This window comes from Quercus suber, unplaced genomic scaffold (assembly GCF_002906115.3).
Source record: "Quercus suber isolate HL8 unplaced genomic scaffold, Cork oak 2.0 scaffold_23, whole genome shotgun sequence".
Taxonomy (NCBI): Eukaryota; Viridiplantae; Streptophyta; class Magnoliopsida; order Fagales; family Fagaceae; genus Quercus; species Quercus suber.
In genome coordinates, this window is record NW_027069488.1 from 1,071,667 (window position 1) to 1,098,482 (window position 26,816).

At 35.1% G+C, this 26,816-nt stretch overlaps 3 protein-coding genes across 3 annotated transcripts; all 3 read left to right on the forward strand.

Annotated features, from left to right (window-relative positions):
* The first annotated feature begins 1,309 nt into the window (after positions 1-1,309).
* On the forward strand, positions 1,310-10,280 carry LOC111985400 (beta-hexosaminidase 1). Its single transcript, XM_024017044.2, has 15 exons — positions 1,310-1,760; positions 1,851-1,934; positions 2,212-2,247; positions 2,397-2,508; positions 2,763-2,833; positions 2,971-3,101; positions 3,707-3,723; positions 4,010-4,058; positions 4,549-4,649; positions 5,017-5,076; positions 7,341-7,374; positions 7,961-8,059; positions 8,574-8,633; positions 8,717-8,967; positions 9,813-10,280. The coding sequence occupies exons 1-15, from the start codon at positions 1,398-1,400 to the stop codon at positions 9,986-9,988; spliced, it is 1,644 nt and encodes a 547-aa protein (XP_023872812.1). The 5' UTR covers positions 1,310-1,397; the 3' UTR covers positions 9,989-10,280.
* Positions 10,281-13,334: 3,054 nt separating this feature from the next.
* Positions 13,335-18,987, forward strand: LOC111985401 (protein-tyrosine-phosphatase MKP1). The gene is made up of 3 exons (XM_065765263.1): positions 13,335-15,965; positions 17,514-17,692; positions 18,586-18,987. The coding sequence occupies exons 1-2, from the start codon at positions 13,560-13,562 to the stop codon at positions 17,568-17,570; spliced, it is 2,463 nt and encodes an 820-aa protein (XP_065621335.1). The 5' UTR covers positions 13,335-13,559; the 3' UTR covers positions 17,571-17,692; positions 18,586-18,987.
* Positions 18,988-19,776: 789 nt separating this feature from the next.
* On the forward strand, positions 19,777-21,127 carry LOC111985403 (uncharacterized). Its single transcript, XM_065765857.1, has 3 exons — positions 19,777-20,107; positions 20,226-20,515; positions 21,029-21,127. The coding sequence occupies exons 1-3, from the start codon at positions 19,777-19,779 to the stop codon at positions 21,125-21,127; spliced, it is 720 nt and encodes a 239-aa protein (XP_065621929.1).
* Positions 21,128-26,816: the final 5,689 nt, after the last annotated feature.

The following is a 26,816-nucleotide window of genomic DNA, read 5'->3' on the forward strand; positions in this document are numbered from 1 at the left end:
TTAAATTATAAATTTTAAATAAAGAATGGTGAGACATGTGATGATATTGGGGTGAAAAGGAGGAAATAAGATAAAAGTGGATTAGTGGGAGGGAAGAGAGAAAAATGGAAGTTTTTTTTTTATTTATTTATTTATTTTTATTTTTTTAATTATGAAAGAAAAAGGAAGTTTTGTTTTTGTAAGTGGGGTGGGAAGTTTTTTTTGTTATTAGAAACAGGCGTGGGAAGTTTTTTTTTTTTTTTTAGTGGAAAGTTAAAAAGGAGATTTTTGTGGTAGTTTTTGTGTTTTTTGAATAACGGCAGATGTGTGTGTGTGTGTGTGTGTTTTTTTTTTTTGATAAGTATGGCAGATGTGTTCCATGTATTTGTTTTAATTTAATTTTTTTTTAATAATTGGATAAAGCAATTTAAAAACCATTAGGAGAGTGGTCTTATTTTGTAAGCAGTGTTTTAGTGGGAGTTAAAGATGTATTTTTACCAAATTTTGCCATACTTACACCTAGAATGTAGGGCTATTTTGGAACAAAAAAAAAAAAAAATTTGGTCCAAATAGGAGAATCTCTTAAATAGTAATATAGATTACCTTAAGAGCACCCATTAACATGATTCATTGAAATTATTTTTTTAATCTAGAATGACATGTAGGTTTATGTCATCATGAAAAATTATACTATTACATTTTTGTTACCAATTTTTTTTTTTGGGGTTACATGTAGCATTGCATCTACATTGAGTGCTTCCTCTCACTTATATATGCATCATCTACTTTTATCGATTGCTTTTTATCTTTATTTAAGCTAATTAGTTTTTTTTTTTTTTAAAGTAGGGACCGAATCCAACATCTTTTTATTTTATATGTAAACAAGACTTAACTTCAAATCTCTTATTTGAAGATAAGAAATCAACTACTACGTAACTTACAAACTAAACATTTGTCTTAACTTTCCATTAAAAAAAAGAAAAACATTTGTCTTATCTTCCTTAAATAAAAAAAAAAAAAAAATTCATAAAGGGTTGTTTGATAGCTGTTTTAAATAACAATTTTCAATATTTAAAAAATATAACATATACATTCATACTTTTCTAACCACATGTATTTTTAACATTACTAAAACATCATTACTAAATGTCCTAGGAGCCCATTTGGTAGAATATCTTAAACACATATTTTCAATTTTTAAATAATATTATATATATTTTCACACACTTTTTTACTCATATTTCAAAAAATTACAAAATCTTCTCTACCAAACGGCCCTAAAAATTGTAACTCCAAAATGTTTCAACTACTCCTCTTTATATCAGTCTCACCGGCTTTACACAAATCTAGTCAAATCCATTAACACATTTTGGGAACCCACAAAATTCACTCTCTCTCTCTCTCTCTCAACACTCACCATGTTATCCGATCCTTTCAAATCCCATTTCCTCTTCCTAATTCTCTCTTTCTCCCTCTGTGTTTCACAAACCCTAGCTCTCAATTCGGTTCCGGAGCCCGATGCCTCGGCGCTCACCTACCTCTGGCCTCTACCCTCCGAATTCACCTCCGGTAACCGCACGCTCTCCGTCGACCCGGACCTATCTCTCGCCGTCGCCGGAATCGGCGGCAACTCCGCCATTGTTAGAGCCGCATTTGATAGATACAGAGCGATCATATTCAAGCACACTAGTGGAATCTCTATATTTAGTAGATTCACGGGAAGGAGCTCCGCGTATGATATTAGCAAATTGAAGATCATTGTTAATTCGGATAACGAAGAGGTAAATTTGGTTCAATTCGAAAAATTATTGAATGTTTTAAGTAGTTTGTGTGAGTTTGGAAGTGTTTTTCATTTGATTGCTTGTGTTCAGCTTCAACTTGGTGTGGACGAGAGCTATACTTTGTTTGTTTCGAAGAATGATGGGAAGTCGGTTATTGGGGAGGCAACGATTGAGGTAATTTGTAGGAGTTAGAGGTTGTGGTTTTGCTTGTTTAGCTTCTTTGGTGCTTAATGTTTTGTTGTGTTATGGTTGAATTACAAAATTACACGCTCTAGCTTTGGCTTCGCGTACAATCCATGATGTTAAGTCCAAGAAATTGACGTGGCTTTGGAAAGCGAAAAATATTAAAACTAATGGCGAGATTGGATGGAAGGACTAAATGGTTGCTATGATTTTCACTCTAGGTGGTCAGTGATGAGTTTTAGTGATGTTGATACTCTGTTGATTGCAGGCAAATACTGTTTATGGCGCATTGCGAGCTTTGGAGGTAATGTATGATTTATGATTTATGATTAGGATAGGTACCTGCATTTACATGCATATGCATTTGTGTTATTTTGTAATTGGCCGGCTTGTGATTGTATTTATCCACATGGGTCTTCTCTCATTGATTCTTATGTTTCTATAATATTTCAGACATTCAGCCAATTATGTTCTTTTGATTATGGAACTAAGTCAGTGCAAGTATACAAGGCTCCTTGGTACATCCGGGACAGACCGAGATTTGCATTTCGTGGGCTTCTATTGGGTATGCTACATTTAGTTTTTGTCAGGAAAAGTAAACTTTGGAAATTTGTTTATAATTTTGTCCTAGAATGTATCTTTAGTAGATTTCATAGATTTGTTGAATTTCAAATTGTAAATGGTTAGGATTAGTTGGTTAGTGGTTACACTTCCTGTGTAATCTAACTGCTCCTTTGTTTAATAAGTTTACTTTATTCATCAAAAAATTGTGTCCTAGAATGTTGCTTGATAACCATGTTTGTTGGTATTGTTTTGCAGATACATCGAGGCACTACTTTCCGATTTATGTAATTAAGCAGATAATTGAATCTATGTCGTATGCTAAACTTGTAAGATTTGTTACTTGGTATTCTTGTCAAGGTTGTGTTTCATAATTAAATTCATTAATTGGACCGATAATTATATCATCCTTTGCTTTTTTAATTTTTTATAATGTAATTCTGATACTGAAAATTGCATTCAGTAGAATGTCTTCCATTGGCACATCATAGACGAGGAGTCATTTCCACTCGAAGTACCTGCATATCCAAAGTTGTGGAAAGGTTCATATACAAAGTGGGAGCGTTACACGGTTGAGGATGCGTATGAGATTGTCAAGTAAGATACCTGGAATGTCTTAGATGTTGAAGTAATTCATTAACTTAAAATAAATTCATCAACTTGTCCAAGTATTCCTTTTAGCTCTGCAATCAGTTGAAGTTACTTGTATAATAATCTTCTTATCAGATTGATTTCAATTTATTGAAAATATATAGTTAATCAAATCATATGATGCTACTCTTCAACAAAGAACTTAATTTGTCCTCAGCAAAAAAAGAAAAAAAGAAAAAAAGAAAAAAAAAAAGGAACTAATTTGTCATAAGAGGTGCAGCAAATTTCATGATAGATTGAGGACATCAAAGACTGATATATAGTATGAAAAACATAATCTGATGTTACTTAAGAAAAAAGACAGGAAACTCAAAATGATGCTTTCAGTGGGTAAAAAATGTGAGACCTGAAAGTGTATTGCTATAACCAAACAAACAACAACAATTTTTTTTTGCTATAACCAGATGATTATTATTATTAGTATATTTTACATTCCTTGTACATGGCTACTATATGTTCTAATTTATTTTGCTTATACTTTTTTTATTTATGAGTCTGACATAGGCTAATAATGTGTTTCCTTTTTCATGTTTCCATCCATTGATGTGAAGCTTTGCCAAAGTAAGAGGTGCGTTATATCTTTATAGTTTGTTGAAGCTTGAGTAATACATCATAAACAGCAATCTTTACAGATTTTAAATTTCATAAAATATCCATCTTCAAATAGAACTTATGCAATAGAAATGTGGCATCTCATGATTGGATGGGAATGACAAAGTGTAAATGTTTTCCTGAATAGACATATATTTGTAGAACGAGTTTAGCTACTAAATAAGTATTTAAGGGGTTGAATTGCCTTGGGGAAAGAATGCCTTTATTTCTTTTTCTTGATTATTTTATGTGGTGTGTAACAGGCATCAATGTCATGGCAGAAATAGATATCCCTGGTCATGCAGAATCATGGTAAATTATAACTTGATGTCCACTATTTTATTATAAGCTGATATTATGATCTGATATTCAAGCTAAGAGTCTCTTGGTTTCCAAAGACTGGAAAAGAAACCTTTTTAGGCTCAAGAAATCTTCTTATAGAAGGCTTGGATTTGGCATATTATATTAGTACCCGATCCTAACCAATAGGAAGAATATAGCTTTCTGGCCCTCATCCTGTAATTCTGTCATAATTTCTATGGCAAGAAGACAAATGAAAATATACTTAATAACATTTTTTTTTTCAATATTTTAATCATGGATTAAAATCCTGCTCTAGAAATTCTTATCTTGAAAGTCTTAGAGCGCTGGGAGTTCAGAATTATCCTTTAAGCTGTTTCCTCAAAGTCACAGGGAAAGGTTCAAGAGTTCAAACACCAAAAAATAAAGAATGTTCCCACTTGTAATCTTGTATTTATCTGTTTCCTTAAACTGATAAGCGGTTGATCTACTTTCAATGCAGGGGCACTGGATATCCTGATCTTTGGCCTTCTACTTCATGTAGAGAGCCACTTGATGTCACAAAAAACTTTACTTTTGATGTGATTTCTGGGATTCTGACAGGTTAAGCTCCTTTAAAACCTTTTCTAGGCAGTCATTTATGGTCCATCCCCCATCCCCAATGAAATTATGAAACATACTATATGGATATTATATAAAAAAAAAAAAGCCTTGTTTGTTCGTATGCTGTTAGCTGCATTATCCTCATAGACGTCCACATAATTCAAAGATCAAAAGATGGAGGAATACCATATGATATCATGGTGTAAATATGTGTGCATAAGAACTTAACAGCAACATGGAATTTTTTTTAGTAAAATTTGGAAAGGGAAAAGAAATAAAAAGTAATACTTGATGCAATATATAGTGTTGTTGTACGTTTTTGTTCTCCTCTCCCTAAATTAATTTATTTAAAATTTGCATTTTACAGATATGAGAAAAATTTTCCCCTTTGAGCTCTTCCACTTGGGTGGTGATGAAGTTAATACAGGTGAGTTTGAATGGCCTTCTTGTTGCAAGCTAAGATTCTGCTATCTCTACGTTGACAAAAGACATAATATTAGTAACCCAAAAATAAATCTTTCATGATCTTACATTCCAAGAATGTATGGAAATAATTTTTTTTTTAATAACCAAAGGTTTAATTTATGCTAGTAATGATTTTCCCTTTCCTTTTCCATGTTATTGACAACTATGACACAGTAAAAGCCTTAATGGGTTCTGATATGAATTTTGATGTAGGATATTTAGGAATTTGTAATGAGCCCAAGCGTGTACTATGGGTGTAATTCTTGTAATCACAGTAATCCTTGTAAAGAATTAAGTGTACCATAGGTGTAGCTCTTGTAATCACATAGCAATCCTTGTAAAGAATCAAGAAGAGTCAAGTTAGTTAGTTGTAAGATTTCAAGATGCGGGGCCAAGTTAGTTAAGATTGCAAGAAGTGGAGCCAAATTGGCTACAAGTTGTTAGAGCCTCCACATAAGTTTATACAAAATTTATTGTCTATTTTTGAATAAGTACCTGTTTTTTCTATTTTAGCTAACCATTTTCAAAATGCCACATCTGATTATCTATTTCATACTCTATTTCATTAAAATATCAAATTTTCTTGATTTTTTAAAATTGTTTCTCTCTCTTCACACACAACAACCAACATCCACTCTCTTCCTTCACCCTCGGGAAACGTAAAAAATTGTTTTGAGTAAGCTACAGTGCCTCCTGAATTTTGACAAGCACTGTAGCAAAATCCTATTCAACATAACCAGTTCATGATCTGATGTGGGTGATTTTTGTGCTTCATTAGCTATATTTTGGGTCTTATGCTATTTTAGCATACTTGATGCAAATGCTCTTAGTTGGTTATTTTGGCCAATAATCCTTGCTAGTAACTCGTATAAATAAATGTAATCCATGGCATTTCATTGTTAAAGAAATACGACACAACTTTCTCACGTTTGAATTCTCTCCCCCCTTTATTGTCTTCTTAGAGGGTACCTTGAATTAATTCAATTCCTATTCGTTTCCCTTAGAAACCAATCATTTCATTACAAAATTGAGCATTAACTTAGGGTTCTTAATGAGATCTTGAAGGGTTTCTTGAATAGGGTTTGATGTTTAATGGTTTAGGTAGGTTAAGTAATAAAAAGGTTGGATCTTGAATGAGTTGATGGCTGTTTGGTGTTAAAACAGTGAATAGAAATAGAAACAAATAAAGGTAAATCCTAGGCAATCACACCTAGGTTTAGCAAGCAATCACACTTAGGTAGAAGGTAATTACACCTTTAAAGCTTAAAATAAGATGTTGGAATTTTATTTAATTGATCTCTCTATTTATATCTTTTATTTAATACTAAAGACTCTTTTATAGATTATTGTGTTGTCGACTCTTAAATAACCTTTTCCTAGAATGACTACAACATAACACCCAAACCAAATAGAAAAAGAACTTAAAACATAAGATAAGCCTTATAAGCCTCCAAAACAGCCCATTGCAGTGAACAATAACAACAACAACACACAAGCCTTATTCCCAAAATTTTGGGGTTGACTTTGGATCCTCAACAAACTAGTTAGGGTCAGCCACATTACATCCCATTCCAGAAAAATCTGGAAGTTACAAAACTACCCCTATCGTAGTGAAACTTTATGAAAACTGAACCAACTTTCTAACCTAAAGAAATGTAATACTAAGACAATATAAACTAAAGTAGCCTATGAAAGATGCCAAGAGGCCCCACATTGAACCTAGACCACTGTTGTCGAATCTTTTGGTATTTGCTCTTGTTTTTCCTCTTAACTCTTTACTGTTTGCAACAAACTGAGACTAAAAGCGTTTCTCTTTCCTGCCATAATTATTCCAAGCTTGAGCTTATGGCTATTCCATCTATAGTATAAAATATTATCTTAGAGGAGATGAAAGTCTTGATCCTTTTACACATTGAAACTCAAAATCATTGGAAATAACTTCTTCTGTCTGTTAATCTTTTGGTCAATGGAAAAGCTTACTCAGGCACTAGAAATGTCATAGAATTTCTTTGTAACTCATTTTGTCAAAGGTCATAACATTGGCCAAAAATTCTGACTGCATGGTTAGAACTCATAAATGAACCAGACATGCTTGTTGATAATACGGTTCATACTTCTTTGCTTGATTAGAAATTGTGTTTCAACTCTCTCTCTCTCTCTGTGGTATTACTTGTGTGCTATTATGGTTCTTATTTTTTATTGACAACAAATCATTTTATTTGACAGATTGCTGGAGCTCTACTCCACATGTGAAGCAATGGTACATATTGCAACTGTTTTGGTTACAAATCTTGTTATGTCATGACTTAAGGTCCAAAACAGTTGAATTAGTTGAGCTATATTAGGCTTGAAAAAGTAAAGTAATCTAGGTGGAAGGAAATGGCACAATATATGATTCACAGAGATACCTCATTTTTGTGGTTATTTTGACCCTTTTTGTTCAAATTATATCTAGGTATTCATGATGTTGCATTTCATGTCGCTTGTATACCCTTTTCATCCAAATTTTAGTCCTCAACTAATTACTGTAAGAAAAGAAGAAACAAATCTAGGCAAAACTCTGGTATTTTGAAGTCTGTTTGGATGGTATAATGCTTCATTCCCTGAATCAACTAAATTTAGGTTTATAAATTGTTCAACACCAATGGCATGTTTGTTTGAAACTTTCTCAGTCATTGGTTTAGTTCTCTTTCTTATCTATCTGCTACAATAATTTGTAGGCAGTGGCCACTGAAATATTGGGTTCAGAATTTGTCCTGATCAAATGTCTGCATGTCTGAATTGAGTACAGTGTTTATGTGACCTTGATTAACATTCACTCTGTATGTCTACTATTTAATATGCAGGCTTCAGGACCGGAACATGACTGCTAAGGATGCCTACAAGTATTTTGTACTAAAAGCTCAAGAAATAGCAATTTCAAAAAATTGGACCCCGGTCAATTGGTATGGTGTTAGGATCTACTTGAGTTTGGAAAGTTCTAGGATATCAACCTAAAGGATAGACATGGAAAAAAAAAAATGATATGCATAGCTTATGGGTCTGTTTGGGATTTGCTTATTTTTGCCGAAAGTACTATAAATAAAGGTAAAAGTTAGCTGAAATAGTATAGTGGGATCCATTAATAGTACAAAAAAGTATAGTAGGGCCCATGAATAGTAGCAAAAATAAGCTGAATAGTAAAATAAGCTGCCTTTTTAATTTGGAGCCAAATGCACACTACATACACCTTGAGCAAGAATGATCATTATTCTGCTAATATCCATAAGGAAATAGAAGAAACTATCGAAGGAGAATTTGTGGTTATTAGTATGTAATCCTTTAGGAGTTGCTCTAGGTACTGGAATGAACCTCTTTTCCATAAAATGATTATATAAATCATGGTTATGTTTCCTCAATACTCTGTCATTTTATTAATATATACCAAACTCATGACAGATTTGAATTTTCACATCTCAGGGAAGAAACCTTCAATACATTTGCAGAAAACCTTAATCCAAGGACTGTAGTGCATAACTGGTGGGTTTCTCTTCCTTGGAGCAGTTTCACATTTCCAAATGTCTATTTGTGTCAACTTAAAATTCTTTTGCATGTTGCTATAGGTTGGGTGCTGGGGTTTGTCCGAAGGCTGTTGCGAAGGGTTTTAAATGCATTTTCAGCAATCAAGGTTTTTGGTATCTAGATCATCTGGACGTCCCTTGGAATGAAGTTTACACTGCTGAGCCACTAGAGGGAATAAATGACACTTCTAAGCAAGAGCTTGTGCTTGGTGGCGAAGTTTGCATGTGGGGTGAGACAGCAGATACATCAGATGTTCAGCAAACAATCTGGCCTCGAGCTGCAGCAGCTGCAGGTATGTCTCTGCTGAAAATAAATCATCAGTTAAGACTTAGGCACTGAAATTGTGTAGCCTTGTTGGAGTTAACTTCTTTGTGAACCTGCAACTGGTGGAGAATGGTGCGTGCCTTTTAGATCTTTTTTTATGTTTCTTCTTATTAGTGACCTTAGGACAATCTTGAGGAACTTGGAGAGACAGGCTTTCACAAAATGAACTATTGATTTCTTGGGGTGTTTTGGACTTCCTAAAGAAATAAAATAATTTCTTTCAGTGGTATATACTATATACTGATTTTCCTGGGTTAAAAAATGAATATATCTTGTACTATATTATTTTTAGGACATGAAGTGACAAATACCAGTTATATTGAGCAGAGTCACCTCCCTGAAACCTAGTGGTCCAAGCTTGTTCTTGTTCTTTTCCTTTTCCTCAAATTTTTCTCAGTAGGAAACTGGTAGTGATCTTTTCAAATTTTTTTTTTTTTTTGGGGGGGGGGGGGGGGGTAGAATCAAATTAGTAGTGACTACTGACTAATGTGGTAGTCGAAAAATATGAACCGATTTGATTAGCAACTCCACTGTTGGTGTCTAAGATGCATGCATACACCAACACTAACAATTGTTTTGAGTTTTGCAATAATGTCTTAATGAGTTAGCTAGTTCATCCAATGTTTTCATTTGTATTGATTCTCCACTTGTTTTTAGCTTTTGCAATATATTGGAAGCTCATAATGATTGTCTTAAGTAAGAGCTGCAATTCCCTCCCCCCCCCCCCACCCCCCACAACCCCATTTGTTTAACTTTTTTTTGGGGGCTATTATTGGCTCTTAAGAATGCCATTGGTCACTTTGTTTCCTATAGAGCGCATGTGGAGCAGTAGGGATGCCATATCCACAGGAAACATTACCATGACTGCATTACCCAGGTTGCAATACTTCAGATGTCTCTTGAATAGGCGTGGGGTTCAAGCTGCTCCAGTCACAAATAAATATGCCCGGCGCCCTCCAACTGGTGCAGGGTCATGCTATGAGCAATGATTCTTAAATTTTGAAATTAGGTGACTGGACTTGTTTCAGGCTGCAGCCATTGAGCTCCAGCTCAAATAGCACTTTGTTTCCCATAAGAACGGTTGGAAAGTCTGGTTGTGGGTAACTTGTTAATAGACTTAAAAAGAAGTTGAGATCAGTATTGATTGTGAGATCAATCAAATCTGTTACTGGTGATTTGGTGTTGTAATTTACTTGTGGTGTTTTAATTTGTGGTGTTGTAATTTACTTGTGGTGTTGTAATTTACTTGTTAGTAAATAAATATTTTCAATTTTATCATTATCTCAAAATTACAAGTTCCTGAGCAGACAGTTGTGAACTCTCATAGATTTTTATTCTCCCAGGGATGATTTTGAGCATCCTACAATAATTTCCATTTTGTGTCATTTCCATCAATGTTGTTTCGTAGAAACTATTGCCTGATCTGATTCTTTCATGTCAAAGAAATATACACTATAGATTTGTGAAAGTTAAATATTCATTGAGAAAGAGCCTCGGTGCATATAGAAGATTTTAATCCATCTAAAAAATGTTCTATAACGGACACTAAGGGAGACATTTATGTTTTATACCAGAGGTTATACATTTATTGCCTAGAGTCATATTCTGAAGGAAGCTAGGGAGCCCTTTAGAAACGATGACAACATAGGTTGATACTTTCAAATCTACATGCCAAATTTTCTAACAATTAAGGTAAGATTGTCAGAGGATGATGAATATGATGTATACTTGCGCTGAATTCATGGTTCAAATATAGACAATGAATAATAAATTACTGATACTTTACACGGGTTATATTCATGGTCCAATTTCTATGCTATATATTCTCTTAAATTCCATAGACTTCTAGTTTACACTTGCTGACCAAACCCTCATATATTGGGTATTGCCAAAACCTAGAGTAATGCCAAATTCAAGGGTCTCCTTCTAGTTTTAGAAATCTTAAGTCCAAGGTAGGACTTGCTTGAGGATAACAACAACTTCACACAAACTAAAGTCATGAAGATAAAATGTTTCATAATGACACAAAACTAATCTCCACGGCTCCATCTTTTCTTACCCCTTCTGCACTGTTGTCTTGCTTGACAGTTTTGGGTATTGAAAAAGACTTTCAAAGTTGAATTGAGTGCATTCCTAACGAAAATGCTGGGCCCTAATGCATAATGAATCCCAGAGGGACCTCATTGCTGAATTATGGTGATTATTATTATTATTTTTTCGGTGAAGGTGACCCATAAGTCTTTGTATTCAACATATTATGATGATGAGTCATGGTAATACAATTGATGAGATGTGATCCCCTATCTTCCTTATTGAACTCTTTCTGGCTCTTTTATTCTCAATTTCACACCTAGGGCATGTCTTCTTTATTCAATTTTATCAAATATCAGTTTCGGCAAAGTTGGGTTATATTGGCTTCCAAGAAAGTGTGAATTTCTAGACTGTAAAGGATCATGAATTTTGCTTAAGGTTGGTTTATGTAATGCCAATTTCTTCTTTGAAAGTCAGAATTGCTGATAAAAAGGATTCATTTTATTTTAGTTTTTTCCCCCCTCATATGATTCAACATTTCTTGAACCATTTACTATTAAGTCAAAAATTAATGATAGTGCTTAGGTAAGATTTCTAAATAATTCAATGCTGACAGAAAGTCGTTTTCTTGACATGCATGATCAATCACATTTTTAGTCTTGAGTGTCAAAATTTTTTTCTTTTTAAATAATCAAAACCTTTGATTTTATCTCTTAGATCTAAATGTCTTTTTAAAATAGAATTATCTAAAGGTATAAACTAAGCAGTCCTAAAACCTCACATTCGTCCCAAATTGGAAGAAAGTTGGTCTATAAGATTCTACTATCCACTAGTATTGACAAAAATGGAGAGTTTTAATTGGGTCTATAGTCTCCACCCACCTCTATTGGTATTGGCAGTCGCTTTATCTCTTTCAACATGGAAGAAAAAAAGAATAGCAATAGTAAATAACTTGAAAGTCTAGTAATTTACTCTCTCTCTCTCTCTCTCAAAATGATCAAAGAAAAAAAAGTTCCATATATTATTGGAAAATCTTATTGTACCAATTTAAATAGACCATATTTATTTAAACATAAACATGGGTTCAAAAAAAAAAAAAAAACGTAAACATAAAACTTTCTTCCAAACTAGTTAACTTGAAAATTTGATATTACTCTATCCTTTTTTTTAAATACAATTAATTTTTATTTATTTATATAGATATGATAGAATTCCAACTTATGTCATCCGCTTTATGATAATTACTCTTTATCATTAAATCAAGATATTAGTTACTAATTGGTTTTGGGTGTAGACAACTTAAAACCCTAGAATTCTTATTCGATGATAAGTTAAGTTAATTATAACCTAATATGATGTTATTTTACTAGTTGAACTAAGTGAAACCAACTTTGTTTTATTCTAAAAAAAATGGTAAAATACAAGAATTATCAGTGAGGTTTGGATTAATGCCAACCAGGTTTAAGACAATTAAAAACTGACTGACTTGGCCTTTAAACAACGACAAACAGTTAAAAAATTAGTGTGTATTAGCTGTAATAGTTTGACTGACTTTCATATAAGTTAGTTGCACTGTCATTTATTAGTCAAACGATCAAAATAAAGAGTTAGAATGATAAATGACACGTATTAGTCAAAATCTCGTTAGTAATTAATACATTTTGCCCTTAAAAAAAAAAGATGTTTTACTAAATATAATTATAATAATAAATCACCTGCTAAAATTAGTTAGATATGAATAGTGTGTATTAGAAAAGGAAAGAAAATTTTATTTTTGTATCAGCTAGCTCACTACCTCACTACCTCACTCTCACTCAGAAATAAACACAGAGAGAGAAAAGAAAAAAAGATAAACAAAACAATTGTTTTTTTTTTCTTTTTGAGAAGTAATTTAACCATACCTATCACCCTTGCCTTCCTCTCAGTTTTGCCTTAAAGTCCTTTTCCCTCTCACTTTTCTCTCTCTCTCTAAAAACTTCCTTTCACTCACTCACCTTTTTTTTTTTTTTTTTTTTTCTCTCTCTCTTTCTCAAATCACAGGAAAAACAAAACCCTAGAAATTTACACCATGGTTCTTTGTTTCCATGAAGTTATATTAGTTTTTTTGTATCTTATCTTATTTTGCGTGAAACCATTATCGTTTCAAGATTCGAACTAGGTTCTTCACTTATTGCTAATTTTCCTTCTCGATTTGCTCAACTTTTTGTTTTACAGTGCCTAATTCTTGATTTGCTGTTAATTTTTTTAGTTTCATCTGCTTAATTGTTAGTATTTTTACTATTTTGTTGCTTAAGTATTAATATACTATCGTTTTTTTTTGTTGTTGCTTTCTCTGTCACAGTTTGCATCTTATGCTTGATCTGATATGGGTTTAGTTCCTGGCATTTTGTGTTAAGTGTTAACCACTCCACCATGTTTCAATTACTGAGGATTTTGTTTTTAAGTATTAGGGTTTAATTCCAAATTTCTGGGTTTGCTTTCAGTTTCTTGAGTTTGGGATAGGAAAATTTTCAAGTGGGTTAACTGGGTATGGTGGGTAAAGAGGATGCCACGAGTAATTCTCGGGTTCCATGCCAATTGGCTGGTAACCGGAGAATGTTTATGCGGTCAGCTTCGTGGTCCTCTTCCCGTCTCCCCTCTCAAAACCCGGATTCCGAAGAAAAAGAATGTGGGGATGCTAATGGGAATGTAGGAAACAGTAATGGGCAAAATCGTAGGTTCCCTGCCCCGTTAACCCCGCGGTCACAACATAATTCTAAGGCTCGGTCTTGTTTACCGCCCTTACAGCCATTGGCTATTGCTCGCCGGAGCTTGGATGAGTGGCCGAAGGCGGGGTCGGATGATATTGGTGAGTGGCCGGGACCACCTACTCCGAGTGGGAGAGGGAATGGGGAGAGATTGAAGCTTGATTTATCGTCAATTCAGAGAAACCCGGATAAGAATGGTGGGCTTGTGAAGAGGGATAAGATTGCTTTCTTTGATAAGGAGTGCTCGAAGGTGGCCGAACATATATATCTTGGTGGAGATGCGGTTGCAAAAGATAGGAATATACTAAAACAGAATGGGATTACTCACGTTTTGAATTGTGTAGGTTTTGTTTGTCCTGAGTATTTCAAAGCTGATTTCGTGTACAGAACTTTGTGGTTGCAAGATAGTCCATCCGAGGATATAACTAGTATTTTGTATGATGTTTTTGACTACTTTGAAGATGTTAGAGAACAGCGTGGAAGGGTATTTGTTCATTGTTGTCAAGGGGTTTCTAGGTCTACATCCTTGGTGATTGCGTATCTTATGTGGAGAGAAGGGCAGAGCTTTGAGGATGCTTTTCAGTATGTCAAGGCAGCGAGGGGCATTGCTGATCCAAATATGGGTTTTGCTTGCCAGTTGTTACAGTGCCAAAAGAGGGTTCATGCATTTCCTCTTAGCCCGAGTTCTTTATTGAGGATGTATATAATTGCCCCACACTCGCCATATGATCCTTTGCATCTTGTCCCGAAAATGTTGAATGACCCTTCTCCATCTGCTCTGGATTCTAGGGGTGCATTTATTGTTCATCTACCATCTGCGATATATGTTTGGATTGGCAAGAACTGTGAGGCCATCATGGAAAAGGATGCAAGAAGTGCTGTTTGTCAGATTGTCCGGTATGAGAGAGTGCAAGGGCCAGTGAGGATGATCAAGGAAGGCGAAGAACCGGCTCATTTCTGGGATGCATTTTCACACCTCTTACCCTTGATGGATAAACCCAGCAATGGTGTAGAGGTTGGGGAATCTACAGTCATGGTTAGCATAGGTGACCGGAAAGTGGACTCATATAATGTTGATTATGAGATTTTCAAAAAAGCTATTATGGGGGGTTTTGTGCCTCCGTTTGCATCATCTGAGAATGAACATGAAACCCACCTTCCTGCCAGAGAAAACAGTTGGAGTGCTCTGAGGCGCAAGTTTGCATCTGGCGATATGAAGGAGTTTGTGTCTGCTCCTAAAATATCCCTCTCCAGGGTCTACTCAGAATCTAGGATGATAGGACATTCATCTACAAATTTATCATCACCTTCATCATCTTTGTCGTCATTGATGTCATCATCATCATCTTCTTCTTCGCCTCCTTTTCTCTCTCCAGATTCTGTCTCTTCTGATTCAAGCACTAGTTCAAAGTATTTTTCAGAATCCTCTCTAGATTCTCCTTCTGCAGCTTCATGTTCTCTTCCAGTATCTTCTACTTTGTCTAACTTTTCTAATTTGTCTCTCTTGTCCAAAACTTCTAATAGTCCAGAAATTGTTGGTGTTAATTCTGCTTCACAGCCATGTTCCAAATCAACTTCTTCCCCTTCTAAAATGTTTTCACCTTCCCTTGCAGAGCGCAGGGGTAGCTTATCAAAGTCTCTAAAATTGCCATTGATGGCTGACAATATGAGGGTGGCATATACTCCCTCAAGTCATCTTTCTGGTCAAGATGATGGTATTTGGATACACAACAATAATTCTTCCCAATGTGAACCAGATATAGGAAATATCTTAGAGTCCAAGGATGCAGTTAAAATTAGGGAGGGAGATTTAACTGGGTTGTGGAGAATACATCCTTTGGGACAAGGCCTAGGCTCTGCTGTCTCAAATGGGATGGTGGAAAGTGACTCGGCATTCAGTAATCTTATGAAACCTTTAGTATGTCGGTGGCCCAGATTAGAAAAGATTGCAACATTTGGTGCAGGTGACATGAATTCTAAAGATGCTTTCGCTATTTACTCTCCAGGTTTAGGCAAAAATGAGAAAAGAATATTATATTTTTGGGTAGGAAGGTCTTGTGATCCTGATGAAATCCAAATTCGATTAGATAGTGAAAGAGAGTTAGATGATCTAAAAGAGCTTGACTGGAATCAAGTTGCCTGTGATGCTCTTACCCAAATGGGTCTTCCAAAAGACACTGCTGTTGAGGTATGTATCTCTATTTACTGTGTGATATATTATTATTATTATTATTATAATTGTGTATAAGTTTTAGAATTATCTAAATGGCTACGATGTTCGTCAGATGTTTTTGTCTTCTTGATCTGGTTTGTTTGTTATAAAAGTGGATGCACCATCAACTTTGTTTTTACAACTTTTGTAATTTAGCTTGAGTCATATGAAAAGTTAATCTATTTGAAACAAAAATATGTAATGTGGTTTGAGCTTTTAAGGAAATCTTAGTTTGAAGTCTCAAGGTCGGTGTTTTTGAAATGCCATTAGAGAACCAAGGCCTCAAAATGGCACTTCATGTGAGTTAAATGAGATTTATTATTAATAACAATAAATTTGTGACTGAAAATCACTCTTCCAATTCTATGGACTGTTATTTGCTTCACGGGTAAAAGCTATTGTGATTGGTGTATGGGGAAAGCTTCCAGGGTTCAGGCCTACTGGGGCTCAAACCCTGATAAGCTTAATCTTGGAGAAGCAATATCTGATTTACAGGATACTTCTGGACCCAAGTCACTTTTTAATTGGGCTACATGACACATATGCTGACAGTGGTATATCCTAGAGTGTAGGGTATAGTTCCTCTTAAAATGCTCCCTCATGTTGGCCTCAAAAAAGGGGTAAAACATGCGATTGTGAATGTCTTAAAGGTAACTAAATGCCTGTATTTTGGTGTTTTTCCTATCCAGTTGCAGCATAAATATGGTTTGAGCAAACGATGCTTTAAATCATGGTCTGGATGTAAGCTATTGTATCTTATTATCAAGGTATCTATGGCCTTGTCATCCCATGTTCCCTTTTTTTTTTTTTTTTTTTTTTTTTTTTTTTTTTTTGTGCATCTAATATTGGATGTTCTTGTTATCAATAGTGAAATACATTTCAAAGTCAGTTGAAAGGTGTTATGTTCTCTGTTCTCAGCAGTGTTCTATTTTGGTGCTTGGATATGTGCCTTTGACAGGAAAGTAAAATGTTGAAATGAGAATGGCTGCTTTTATTCAAGTACTTGAGCATCTTTAGGGTCTGTGGGTATTGGGGCTGTAGTAGGATGGGTTGCCTATGAGCTATAGCTCAATTGGCATCTCCTGCTTATAAGTTCTAGGTGGAGGGTGAGGTCATGGATTTATGACCCATTGGGGGCATAACTTACCACTAAAAAGGATGGGTTATCAAATTTAGTTTATTTTCAGTTTAAGTGGAACGGGTGGTACTTGTATAGGGTTTACATTTTTCTTGAGTTTGCTCGTAACTGGTGATAAAACTGGTGCTATTTGTCATTGGTTTTTCCTTTGACGAAGTTTTCTTGTAACTGGTGGTTCCGTTTTTGCATTCTAACATTTAATTACATAACATTTTCACCACTATCACACTTCTGGTCCAACTAACTGGAAAACAAATGCTTTAAATATAACAAATTTTGTCCATTCTTTGCTCTTATATTTCTCTATGATGTGTGCTTTGGAAGCGAGTAGGAGGCATTCTGTCTAATAGGTCATCTAATTTGGATATTGCATATTTTGTGAACAGATTGTTAAAGAAGATGAAGAGCCAATAGAGTTTCTTGCATTGTTGAGGTTGTTGTAGTGAAAATTTGAAGTGATTCTGCAATCCAATGGCTTAAAGCTTTTTTTATTTGTTTGGTTTGCTTAATTGCACTGCAACTTTCTCAGGCATCAAGATGGATTCTCCTGAAAAAGCCCAGTGAGGTAATGTACTTTGTGTCAAGCATCATCTACATTTCTTCCAGTTACCAGAACAGACTATGGTGCATATTTTTGGTGGGAATAGGGGAAGTGACTTCTCTTGGAGATTATTCTGCTTAGATCACTAGTTAGCTAACAACCCTGCGAAATTAACGGTAGCAAGATGTCTTTTAATTTGCTAAGAACAGCAAATCATATATAATTAAGAGAATATACATTAGTTGTTGGGTCTGACTAACCTGTTGGGGAGCCATAGCCAACCCCAAAGTTTTTGAGAATATACTCTTCAACTGGCCTTTTAAAGGGTCATAATTAATGTCCTTGGCTAGTTCTGTTAAATGCTCATGCTTGCAAAGATAATAGCCAGAAAACCCTGCACAAAGCTTGGTAAATTCATACAAGCATGGCTTCAGAGATATCCTTTTGTATCCTTGGGTAAATGAGGCAGAAGGAAGGAAAGTTAAAATTCACTTGATGAAAAGTATCCCATACTTGGAGAACTTTTGGGCATATATATCATCGTCCAAACGGAGCTCAATAATAGAGAATAATATGACTGTTATATTTGGCATAAAATGACCAATATAGCTTATTATGTTCAGCTGTTCTATAGTGGGTGGATTGGTAGAATAAAAAATTTCTACCAAGTCGGCTGTTTGCCAAAATAACCAAAGGAAGTTGTGCATGCAGTTATTTGACTAAGAATATCTTTTTGTACCCTTACCAGTTCTTGTTTTTGTTTCTGTTTGTTTTTTTTTTTGGTGGGTAGGGGTGGGGGGGTCTCAGATTGTTTTTTTAAGATGGGCAACTTCATGAGCATTTTTCACTTGTAAAAAGAATGCATAATATCTTTTACCACTTTCTCATGTTGGATATTTGTCATGTGTTGTTTGCAGGAGGCTGCTTTTAACGTTCTGTGGCTCTTCACTTGGTTGTACAGTGCTATAACACCCTCATTTTCATGTAACACTCATTTTCTTGCTTACTTAGCCCTGCCTCTTAATCTGAATTTTCTTGTATATTCACTGTTAGAAACGATCCAAAGGCCTTAGCAGACAGAATAGATACATTGATAATTTTTTTTTTGGCTGGTTAATCTTCATTGTTCTTTTTCTTTAATTCCTTGGGCGATGTTGTGTCGTGTGTTCAAGGCATCAGAAAACGTTTGGTGGATGGCTTCTTAGAAGATGTGTGCCTTTGACAAGCTGAAAATTGATGGACGTTTGTAAGGGTAGTATTTCATCAAAGCTAGTTTACAATTCCCAAATTCAAGAGAAAAGCTTTCCCAATTCTTTCAATGTCTTGTTTGGTAGTACTGTCCCCTGAATCTTAAAACTTGGGAAGAAAGAAAGTATTTGACAAAAACGAGTGGCCTCTATGCTATGGACAAAAACTGGACCACTCAAATCCAATATCTTCAACTTAATCAGAGGTATCTTTAATCCAAAAAGCCTTGGATGCCATATATACATGTTTATGTATAAACTATAACTGATGTCATATAAACTAATAAAAAAGTGAAACTTCTTTCATTACCTTCTCACAAAACGGCCCAATAATTTATGCGAGAGATATTGCAATGTTTTTACACCCCTTATCACATAACCTTCCATGCCAGGCGATGGGTCTCATTTAGCTGGCGAGCAACGTATGGCACATTAAGAGGACGTATCTGTTGGCAATGAGGATCAAAGAGGTACGAATTGCATTTAATTATGTGAATTCCTTCAATCATGAACTCCTTGGCTCCCCAATAAAGACATGGACTCAAAACACATCCCGAAATGATTGTGCACCAGCTCCAATTGGCTTTTCGATTGGTTGATGTTATTAGTTATTACTACTCATAACTTTCATTAATTTGTGGCCAAAACTGAAAGGACTTTCCAATTAGAAAGTCAAGAGTCCCTTCCATGCAGCACATGTTTATTTCATCGTATCAATTCCCCAATGTTCATGAATCATGACTCATCATGAGTGCCAATGAAAAGGGTTTTAAAAGGAGGTACTAGCCAGAGTGAATTCCATATAGCCCAAAGACTTGTTCATTCAAAGTTTCATAATCACTGTTAACATACAAAATTGACATGGCAGCCACTAAGGTAAGCCTGAAGCTTCTGATAGACAAAATGGAACACCGAGTGATCTTCGCTGAAGCTGGCAAGGAATTTGTTGATTTCCTTATTTCCATTCTTGGTCTGCCGGTTGGAACTGTCATTAGGCTGCTTAGAAGCCAAGGCATGGTAGGCTGCTTGCAAAACCTGTACGAGAGCATTGAAAATCTGAGTGATAGTTACCTTCAGCCAGGCCAAAACAAGTCCACTCTGCTCATGCCCATTGTACACATCAATGGTGGTCCTCTACTATTGCCAAACGTAGAATCATCAACATCGTGGAACTTGTATAGTTGTAGTACCAGTAGTAAATATAGTACCAGTAGTAACTACAACTCTAAGTCATACTCCTTTATTAAAAAAAACAAAAAAAAACTCTAATTCATACTTAGGGAGTCGACAACCCCTACAATCTTATTCAGCAAAAAATGAAAACTGTAATTCATACGTGTCTGCTGATAGCAATGCTATCTGTCCTTCGTGTAAGTTATGTATGAACCAAAAGTTGAATTTTGTAAAACCACCAGAGGCAAACAATCATGGCTCCTCCAGCAGTGAGGGAGGGTACGTGAAAGGTGTGGTTACATACATGGTTATGGATGATCTGAAGGTGAGACCAATGTCCATCATCTCTGGTATCACCTTGCTTAACAAGTTGGTCAAGGAAATTGGAGCTCTTGAGGAGAAAGTGGTCCATTTGGGCATGGATGAGGTACGTCGTTTATCGTTTATTCTTTGTACCTTTTGCACTTCCAATTTGAAGTTCCAATCATAAATTTTTTTTTCCCATAATTATTGACAAACTGTTGCGATTGCTATGTAATGAAATTGTATCAATTGTGCATTATGTGAAAGTAATGTTACCTCACTCCTCAGTCACAACTTGTTATCTTAAATTTTTTTTTTTTATTAAAAAAATTTGTCAAAATTTTTCTCTAACATTGCTCTGTTCAAATAGCAGTGTTCATACGTTCAAATGCCATTTAGAGAAGAGAAGGGGGAATAAAAAGCATGGTTTTAAAAACCGAACCGGTCAATGAATCGGTTTGGCATCCGGTTCCTAGTTTTTACCAGTTTTGGCTGGTTAGACCGACCGGTCCGGTCTGGTTTTTAAAACCTTGATAAAAAGCACTAAATGTTTATTGTGTTCAAATGCTACCATGTTCAAAATACCACTTCTAATTTCGGCATATTATAACTACTTCTTTATGTGGTTTATTGATAGGGTGTGAAATTGCTCAAAGCTTCGTTGCTGTCGAACAGTGTTCTTACTGATGTCTTCCTCCCAAAGTTGGAAAAGAAGTTAGCTGCTAGCAGGAGGTAGAATAATGTTGTCACTTCTTTTGGGCATTTTAATTTCTAAATGCAAGAGATTTGAGTAGTTGCCAGGAAGAGGATGTTTTTCTGTTGCAAATATGTTGCAAACATAAGTCAAATTTGTTGTGGCAATGTAAGGGGCAATGTACTTTTTTTTTTGGGGATAAGTTAAAGGGCAATGTATTTGACGTTCTCTCACTCTCTTCCCTTCTTTTGGGAAATTTATTTACTCAGTATTTATTAAATGATATCTTTTTATTTTATTTTATTTATTTTATTTTTTTATTTTATATTTAGAAAAATTATTAAATGATTTATTATTATTATTTTTTTCGTTATGATACCTGATATTGCTTGGTACTTCTCTTGAGATTTGATGACCTCTTCAATGAGGTGCTTGACGAGGACTTGAAGAATGCCTAAGCAAATGGTAATGGTTATCAAAATACAAAATGAGATGTATAATTTTATATTTTTTGGCATTTAGTAATCCCGATTGGAGAACTTCAAAGTAATTTTAATTAAATTATCTCTCGCTAGGCCAATAAGCATTTCATTACGTTTGTATCTAGCTAAGACCACTTCATTAGAAGCCCAAGAAGATAAACTCAACCCTTAGTCACTACCCAAAATTGAGGGGTACAAGTATCACTACCCTAAACTTCATTACTAATTGATATCGTGCCTTTTCCTCTTAATGTTCTAAAAAGATAAACTTCTTCAATATATTTAAAATTAAAAAAATATAATAAAAATGAAACATAAACCTATGTGGGCCACAAGCAGGGGTACTCTAGGTGTTTATGCAATGCCTAGGACCCCAATTAAAAGAGTCTTAATTAAATTTTTAGTTAATTATTGGTTTAACTTGGGAAGAAAAAGGATAGGTGGGTTATGCTTACTACAAATCCTCTGTATCATTTTTTGTATTCCACTTTATGTTCCACTAATTACAACTTGTCATGCATTTGTTTAACTTTCCTTATAAAATAGCCATAGTTTAAAATGGAAAAAAATAAACAAATGATAAGTTGTGATTGGTGGAATATAAAGTGGAACACAAAATGTGGTATAGAGGACTTGTATTCAGGTTATGCCTAGGGGTGAGCAGAAGCTTATCATCATTGACTCAACCAACCGGTGCCGATCATCCTATACTGCCACTGCAATCGACCAACTGAGCTGATGCTGGTGAGCGGAGCGTGAACAAATTTTCGATGCTGGTGCGGTGTAGTCACTGGAGCAGAAGTCTGAAATCGAGATAGAGCCGAACTAAACTGATACTTGCATAATAATTTAAAAGGTTTGGATTTGGTGTCGTTTTACTAGGATTTTTTTTATTTTTTTTTTATTTTATAAAATATCATCGTATTGAGTGTTATTTTAAAAAAAAAAAAAAAAAGCAAAACGGTGCCGTTTTATGCTAGGTTTTTCAATTTCTACCATTGTATAAATTTCATTCTGTTCTCTCATATACAACCTTAACTCTTTCTCTCTCTCTATCTCTCTTGCCTCTCAACTTAGTTGGCCTTTGCAGTCTACCCTCTCAAGTCTCATAAGCAGATGCCTCACCACTCACTAGTCAAGTAGTTGTTTCCAGTCACTCTGTGACGTCCTAGTCAGTCAAAAGAAAAAAAAAAAAGAGAGAAAGGGTTAGATTTTTAGCGGACCACATGTGCCCCACCTAACCCCCTTCCCCACCACTCATTCACTTATCTCTTTAGTCTTTGGCTGGCTCATTCACTTCACTTCTTCTCTTTTCTTTTTTCATTTTCTCTCATACACTCCTCTCTGCTCTTATACCCTCTCTCACTGGTACTTCCACACCACCACTACCACCATTTTCACCATCATTTTTCTGGCAAGATCACCTGAAAATTCTTGGGAACCTATAAGCACCTTCACATCCTTTTTTGAGGTTTGCTTGATATTGTTGAGGTTTTAGCTAATCTCCTTTGGAGCTTGGAGAATTAGGTTTTTGCGGTTACGAGGTAAGTAGCTTCTTAATGGGATTTTTGAAAAATAACCATGTTGCATAAATGTTGTTTTTGGTTTAGACACGCTTTTGGAAACTACCTATGGAAATTATATTTTCCTAAAAACTATTGTGTCGTAACCATATATATATATATATATATATATGATTATATATATGAAAATGCATCATATTTGGTATTGCATTTGGGGAAATGCATGAATTGTTGATATAGGAAAATGAGCATCTTTTATTTAATCTTTTATAAGAAAATTATTGATTTTATGGTCTATTGAAAAATTTAAAGATGCTTATCTTGTCTTGTATTATTTGGGAAATTGATAGAAAATATCTTGACAAAAATGAAGTTGAAAACCTTACAAACTTTGTAGAAGTTGGATTATTTAAGGTTTTTCTGAAACTATTTGGATATGAACTATGTGTTTCAAAATAATGTAACCTGTGAACTTTATGTGGTTTTAACACCATGCCATGTGTGATTTCCCAGTGATCACCCGATTTGGTTTCCGTAGTCTTTGTGACAATGGAATCAAATCTAGGTCAGTGCTCTTTCACTTTGGATGACGCGTTCTTCCCTGCTGCCCATGGGGGAAGAGGTTCCTTGATTGTGTATGGTGAGGCTGCTGCCCATGGGACCAAAAGACCACATGCAAGAGAGGTCCTATTTGACGCGCTCTCTCTGCTGCCCATGGGGTGGGGAGGGGGGGGGGGGGGAGAAAAAAACATTGAGGGTATGGGTGAGGCTGCTGTCCATGGGGCCAAGAGTATGCATACCAGAGAGGACAATATCATGCTAGTTGTGAATGGGTGGATCCACTGACCAGTCTATGTGGTAATGTGGTATATTTGAGATAAATTACCGTATGTTAGATTTTATGACTTCGGAATATTATTATTAGTGCTCACAAATTGTAATATATAGTTTCAAGGTATTTACTTTGAGAAACTTCGTGTTTCATTATTAAATCATTCTTGTCATATTATTATTATTGAAAATGAAACTTGCATTTCCCCTACCCTTATTAATTATGCTACTTACTGGGCTTTAGTTCATCCCAATTTTTTCATAGTCTTACAGATTAATTAGCTATATTATGAGAATGGAGCTTCCCTTATTGGTAGTGATTGGAGTTTTATGCTGAATTGGGAGACTTACATTACTAATGGTTGATGATTCAATCTAGTTGTTTTTAAGGGAGCTTGTAGTAGTTAATTTTATTAGAAGTTGGGCTCTTGAGGCTTGTTAGCCCAAGAGTTTTGTTGGGATTGCATATTTTAGAGAACTTTGGGACTTTCCATTTAAATCATCAAAGTTTTGTAATATATTCATGTATTATGTGGAGGCACATGATTTTTAGTTTTGTTCGTAATGTGTTATAGAGCTCTGACTTACTTTGAGAGTATATTCAATGGAATTATTATAATAATTCTTGATGTTGGTACTTGATATGATTTTTGTGAATTGGATTGTCAAAAAGGGAAAATCTACAGGTACTTTGAGATGTCTTTCTCATGCTTATGACCCTTTGGGATTTAGGGCGTGACACACTCAGCCCAATTTGTGGCAAACCACCAGTAACCCCCTCTCCTCTCTCAACTTTTGGCCTTAAAGCTCTCTCTCTCTCTCTCTCTCTAGTTCCAAACTAAGTTTATACTATGGATGAAATGGATGATTGGCGCACTTGTTTATTTGTACTGTTACATCATGTCTTTTAATGTTATATTTTGTTTGGAGTGTTACATTGTTACTTCAAGTCCCACCTCCATCATGTTTCATGTCTAGCTGTCTGCCAACTAAAATTTTAATAACATTTATGCCAATAAATTTTTTTTTTTTTTTTTTTGTGTCTGGACTTTTTAGTTTTTAATAGAGTAATTTTATAACCATAGTTACCCGCTTCCACTTTAGTCTTTAAGAATTAGTTTTGAACGTGTTGTGTGTTGGGCTTAATCTTTTAGTGATTAATAGAGAAAAATTGCATCACTATAGGTCAGAAAACCGACCCTAAGCGGTATGTTGCATCGATTCTAATTATGAAAAAACCGATCTCTATCGGTTTGGTGATAAATTTGGAAAAAAACCGAGCCAACTGAACCGCACATACTTATGCCTTCTCTAACCATCCATCACCAAGAAGGTCAATTTGATAAAAATCTAACGCAATTGAAACCCAAAATTATTTTATTTGAATTAACACAATATATCCTTTATAGTTATTTATTCAATACTAATTAAAATAAACTACATTCATAACATTCTCCCCTAGAAAACACCCTTGTCCACAAGGGTCTTTCTAATTCTTCCACCCCATTGTGTTTCTCACTTTCTCTATTAGTATTTGTTAAATTTCATCTCTTTGAATTTGATATGCTCTCTTTTTCCTGTGTTCCTCAAGCTTTTTTTTACTTATTTATTTTGCAATAACATTTATTTACCTTTCCTAGGTGAATGTTGTTATAGAGGTTGGAACTTGGAACTTTGTACTTATGTTTTGGGTTAATGGGTGCTCTTAGGGTATTTGTTAATGGACAATTTTGGAAAAATTTTGATATCACTTTTATAGAAAATATAAAGTGTCAAAAAAATTAGTTGTTTTTTTCTTTATCTATAAGAAGTTTTTAAAAATATTTTTTAAACTAATACCTTTAGACCATCAGTTAATTTTCATTTGTTTTGTAATCATACTTTTTAGATGTTTTTACTACTTTATAGTCACACAAACTTGCAATCATTTCCAGTATTTTATGACCTTCGATTGTCATTGACACGGTGACTTTCATGGTTGGCCCTTGTATGAGCTTGCAAGTTCTCTCTTCCGTTGTGTGATGGAGACATGCTGAGCTTGTTGAGTAATTCAGTGATTCTCTCCATGACCTATTGCATATGCAATTGACAAGAGATGAGGGAGCTAGCTCTTTGCTCTAACTGCTCCATAATATTAATTTTTACATATGCCTAAAGTTTTTATTAGCTTCTTCAAGGGAATCGAGACTTCTAAGTTTGATAAAATGAACTAGTTCAAGGTAATTCACTCTTCAAAGTTGGACTTGGCTTGGGTCTAGTGCTTGTGCATTGGACTTGTTGTTGATACCCGTTTTCGCGACACATTTCGTACAAGCCCGATTCAACTAAGCCCGACTTCTTTGTGGGCTCAATTTATGTATTATATTTTATTTATTCTTTTAAGCATGGCCCAAGCCCATGCGACATATCGGGGAAATTGAGGAAGTGTGGTTTGGAGGGTATGGGTCGGTTCCTTTCGGACCTTTTGCATGAGCCCAGCCCATGCGTGCTACCAAGTGGGCAAGGGACACTGGTGGCACCTCAGGCTCATGGAGGAGGTCTTGTATCCAAAATTTCCACCCCAAAACAGTTTTTATGCTCTGTGTGACTGTGGCCCAAAGTTTCTGCCCAAACCATTTTTTCCTTTAAACATAGTTGGCTCCTATTGGCCAACTCCATCTGCTAGCCCTCACTTAGGTGACCCTCCCAATGGTCTGAAATTTCTGACTAAAGGCAACCAATTAAAGAAAACTCACTTTATTTCCAAAATCATGCTTAAAGCATACCAAACTCTTCCAAAAAAAAAAGCAATCCAAGCCAAAACACCAAAATAGTGTCATAGGGGATAAAAGCCTCTTCCACTACTCAAAAACCAGTCAAAAGCAACACCCCAAACTCTATATAAAACTCTCTCTT

Bases quoted from the DNA above. Each gene is read 5' to 3' on its own strand.
- LOC111985403 (XM_065765857.1), top strand. From the start codon at position 19,777: ATGGCAGCCACTAAGGTAAGCCTGAAGCTTCTGATAGACAAAATGGAA. The intron at 20,108-20,225 runs GTAGTAAATATA...AATCTTATTCAG, and splicing joins CTTGTATAGTTGTAGTACCA to CAAAAAATGAAAACTGTAAT. The intron at 20,516-21,028 runs GTACGTCGTTTA...GTTTATTGATAG, and splicing joins TCCATTTGGGCATGGATGAG to GGTGTGAAATTGCTCAAAGC.
- LOC111985401 (XM_065765263.1), top strand. From the start codon at position 13,560: ATGGTGGGTAAAGAGGATGCCACGAGTAATTCTCGGGTTCCATGCCAA. The intron at 15,966-17,513 runs GTATGTATCTCT...TTTTGTGAACAG, and splicing joins CAAAAGACACTGCTGTTGAG to ATTGTTAAAGAAGATGAAGA.
- LOC111985400 (XM_024017044.2), top strand. From the start codon at position 1,398: ATGTTATCCGATCCTTTCAAATCCCATTTCCTCTTCCTAATTCTCTCT. The intron at 1,761-1,850 runs GTAAATTTGGTT...GCTTGTGTTCAG, and splicing joins TTAATTCGGATAACGAAGAG to CTTCAACTTGGTGTGGACGA. The intron at 8,634-8,716 runs GTGGGTTTCTCT...ATGTTGCTATAG, and splicing joins AGGACTGTAGTGCATAACTG to GTTGGGTGCTGGGGTTTGTC.